The 3,183-nt window shown below is 32.5% G+C and overlaps 1 protein-coding gene across 1 annotated transcript; it reads left to right on the top strand.

Moving 5' to 3' along the window:
* The first annotated feature begins 358 nt into the window (after positions 1-358).
* LOC131627595 (vacuolar-sorting receptor 7-like) lies at positions 359-1,300 on the top strand. Its single transcript, XM_058898435.1, has 2 exons — positions 359-653; positions 753-1,300. The coding sequence occupies exons 1-2, from the start codon at positions 359-361 to the stop codon at positions 1,298-1,300; spliced, it is 843 nt and encodes a 280-aa protein (XP_058754418.1).
* Positions 1,301-3,183: the final 1,883 nt, after the last annotated feature.

The following is a 3,183-nucleotide window of genomic DNA, read 5'->3' as shown; positions in this document are numbered from 1 at the left end:
AAAAAAAAACTCTACATTCCTAGACATTTTGTGTCTCCATCTCCAATTATAAGACACATTCACTCTTTTGCTTCATTATTTAACATTCTCTAAAACTAGGCAAGCACAAAGAAGATAATAAGTCTAATCTAAAAAATTTATAAGAAAATAAAATAGAATACAAATATAGTGTTAAAGTTTTATTAAAAAAACTCTACATTTCTACACATCTCTATGTTTAACTATAAAACCATTCAATCTTTTCCTTCATTTATATAAGTTTCTTTACAACTACAAAATCACAAACAAAACATCTCATTCATCTCCATCTTCCATTTTCCCTCTCCATCATATTGAAACAACTTAACCTAAAACCAACATGAAATTTTCATATAGCCATACCTTTGAGTTATTTCTTTTCTTAATCTTGTTCTTTCTCCAAATTCATGGTCACATTGTGCTAGAAGAAAACAGCATCACAGTACTATCACCAAATGATCTAAGAGGTAAAAGAAATGGTGCCATAGGAAGCTTTGGAATGCCAAGTTATGGAGAGCCTATCATAGGATCACTCGTTTCACCGAAAGATTCTTATGGATGCGGAGTATTTGAAGGCGGTAAACCTTTTAAATATAGGTCTTATCATCCGACAATCGTACTTCTTAATCGTGGAGGTATTCATTTTTTAGAGTTACATTGCATAATTTTTTTTTGTAATACTTTTAGTTATACATGTTTTAAAATGCTTATTAACAACTTACTTGCACTTGTAGGGTGTTCTTTTTCTTTGAAGGTGTATCATGCCCAAAAAGCAGGAGCTGCAGCAGTTTTAATCATGGATGTTATTGATGAGCCACTAATGCTCATGGGTTCACACAGGGAGAGAGATGATTCCAAGAGACTCAATGGAAAGATTTTAATTCCATATGTTTTAATTCAATTGTCCTTTGGAAAGTCATTGAAGAATTATCTAAACAAGCAAGAGCAAGTTTTGCTTAAGATTGACCAATCAACCAATATATTTTCTACCCCTCCACCGATAGATCGTATAGTTCCAAATGAAGATATTCCCTCACCTGTAAAACCCGAAAATCCTACCCCTAACAACTCCAAAAAAGACCATGTAAAAGCCATACTCGAAAAATGTTTGATAGCTCTCGCTAGCATGGTTGGAGCGTTTGTCCTTAAAATAATATATTACTTACTTTCAGCAGTTCTTCGTAAGTGTTTAGAGAGAGTAGCACCCGCAACAGCAGCCGCCATACATCTACCGGAGGTAGCCATAGATCTACCGGAGGTGAAGCTGGACATCGATGTTTAGCTTTAGGAGTCTACTGTATCATTATCATATGATTATTAGAACAATAAGATTTTGGAATGATTATCTTTGTAAGCATAAATATGAGTGTTTATTTATATTGGAATGATTATCTTTGTAAGCATAAATATGAGTGTTTATTTATATTGGAATGATTATCTTTGTAAGCATAAATATGAGTGTTTATTTATATTGGAATGATTATCTTTGTAAGCATAAATATGAGTGTTTTTTTATATTGGAATGATTATCTTTGTAAGAATAAATATCACCATATTAAAAATGTCTTCTTATTAGTACATGAGTATTTTTTTATATTGGAATAACAATCTTTGTAAACAATATTGTATCTACACAATGTTACTGAGTTGACAGAAATTGGATTAATATGGATATTAGGTCTGAAAAATAGTTGCAACTATAAGAATATAGAGCAAGGAAACAAGGGTTCCATTAAGCCACATAGATAGATATTCATGGCTTCAACATAGATAACTATATAAAAAATTTGATGGAAATTGGATGTAAGATCCGATTGAAATCATGAGTGACATTGCACTACAAAAAAAGTGGATAATTGCGGCGGTTATATATTACTATTACGACGGTTTCAGCTGCCAATATTTACGTAAATTATTAACCGCCGCAACTTTCACTATATTAAAAAACATTGTAAGTTAAGGCACTTATAACCACCATAAAATTGATGTGACATCACTAGCCCAGCTTCAAATTAACATAATCAAATTCGGGTGAAATGAAAATTCCTACATTTCAAGATAGTTTCACAATAAAATATAACCAATCAAAATGCAAAAATTAATCAAACCACATGTTTTAAATAGATTAATTAATTTTGTCTGCATAATCATATAATAGGCAAATGAAAACTTAACCTCTTTGAGAATGCTAAATTCTACATGTGAATATGACTGGAATATAAGAAGACAACCTCATACATATTCATCATTGTAACTTCATCTGCCGCAAATCTAAATTGAAAAGGCCTCATATTTCATAATTATGATATTGGTTTACAAAGTGCAGATACCACAAATCAACTAGATTATTAACGACTCACAAACTTTTAAAAAAAAAAAAACTAAGACACCATCTCAGTAATCTTATAACATAAATAATACAATACCATTACCATCATCTTCATTTTCACAAACCATGTTCATCAAAATTGTTCTTCACCACCATTTCACACCATAATAACATTCCACAACAACAATTCTTCATAACCATCACCACCATCTTCTTCAACATTGCCACACACCACCATCTTCTTCAACAACATCTCACAATCATCACACCAACTTCATATAGACAATAATCATCAAACCATCTTAATAAACACAACACAACAATAACCACACCATGGTTTTAAATTGCGGTTGCGGTCACAGATGTCGTTGCGGGTGTTGCGATTATGGCTATTGCAGCGTGAATTTTAATTGGGAGATATTACAAATCACACCGCAATTGCGACCTGGTGCGGAGGCTACCGCATCACCATTATTGTGGTCGCAATTGCGGTTGCGTATCGCAATTTGAAACCATGAACCACACCATCTTCATAAACACACACTACAAGAAACAAGCTCTCCAGCTGCTTAATTTAGTGACGTGATTATCACATGTTAAAATTATGGCTGTTCCGACGTGATAATCACGTCACTACATATTATATTCATAAAATATTACAGATGACATTACAACAATTGTGTGTGTCAGCGTTTTTATTTATTTTAAAAAAATAACGATGTACATAACACGTCGCTAACTGGAAAAAAAAAAGGGCGGTGGATTTTAAATGGGGGGAGTTTGAAAATTTTGAAATTCAAACTAGCAACATTATGTCCACGTCGCTAATAAAGTTG

This window comes from Vicia villosa, unplaced genomic scaffold (assembly GCF_029867415.1).
Source record: "Vicia villosa cultivar HV-30 ecotype Madison, WI unplaced genomic scaffold, Vvil1.0 ctg.000370F_1_1, whole genome shotgun sequence".
NCBI lineage: Eukaryota > Viridiplantae > Streptophyta > Magnoliopsida > Fabales > Fabaceae > Vicia > Vicia villosa.
The sequence above is the reverse complement of the archived record's forward strand: the minus strand, read 5'-3'. Positions and strand labels throughout refer to the sequence as shown.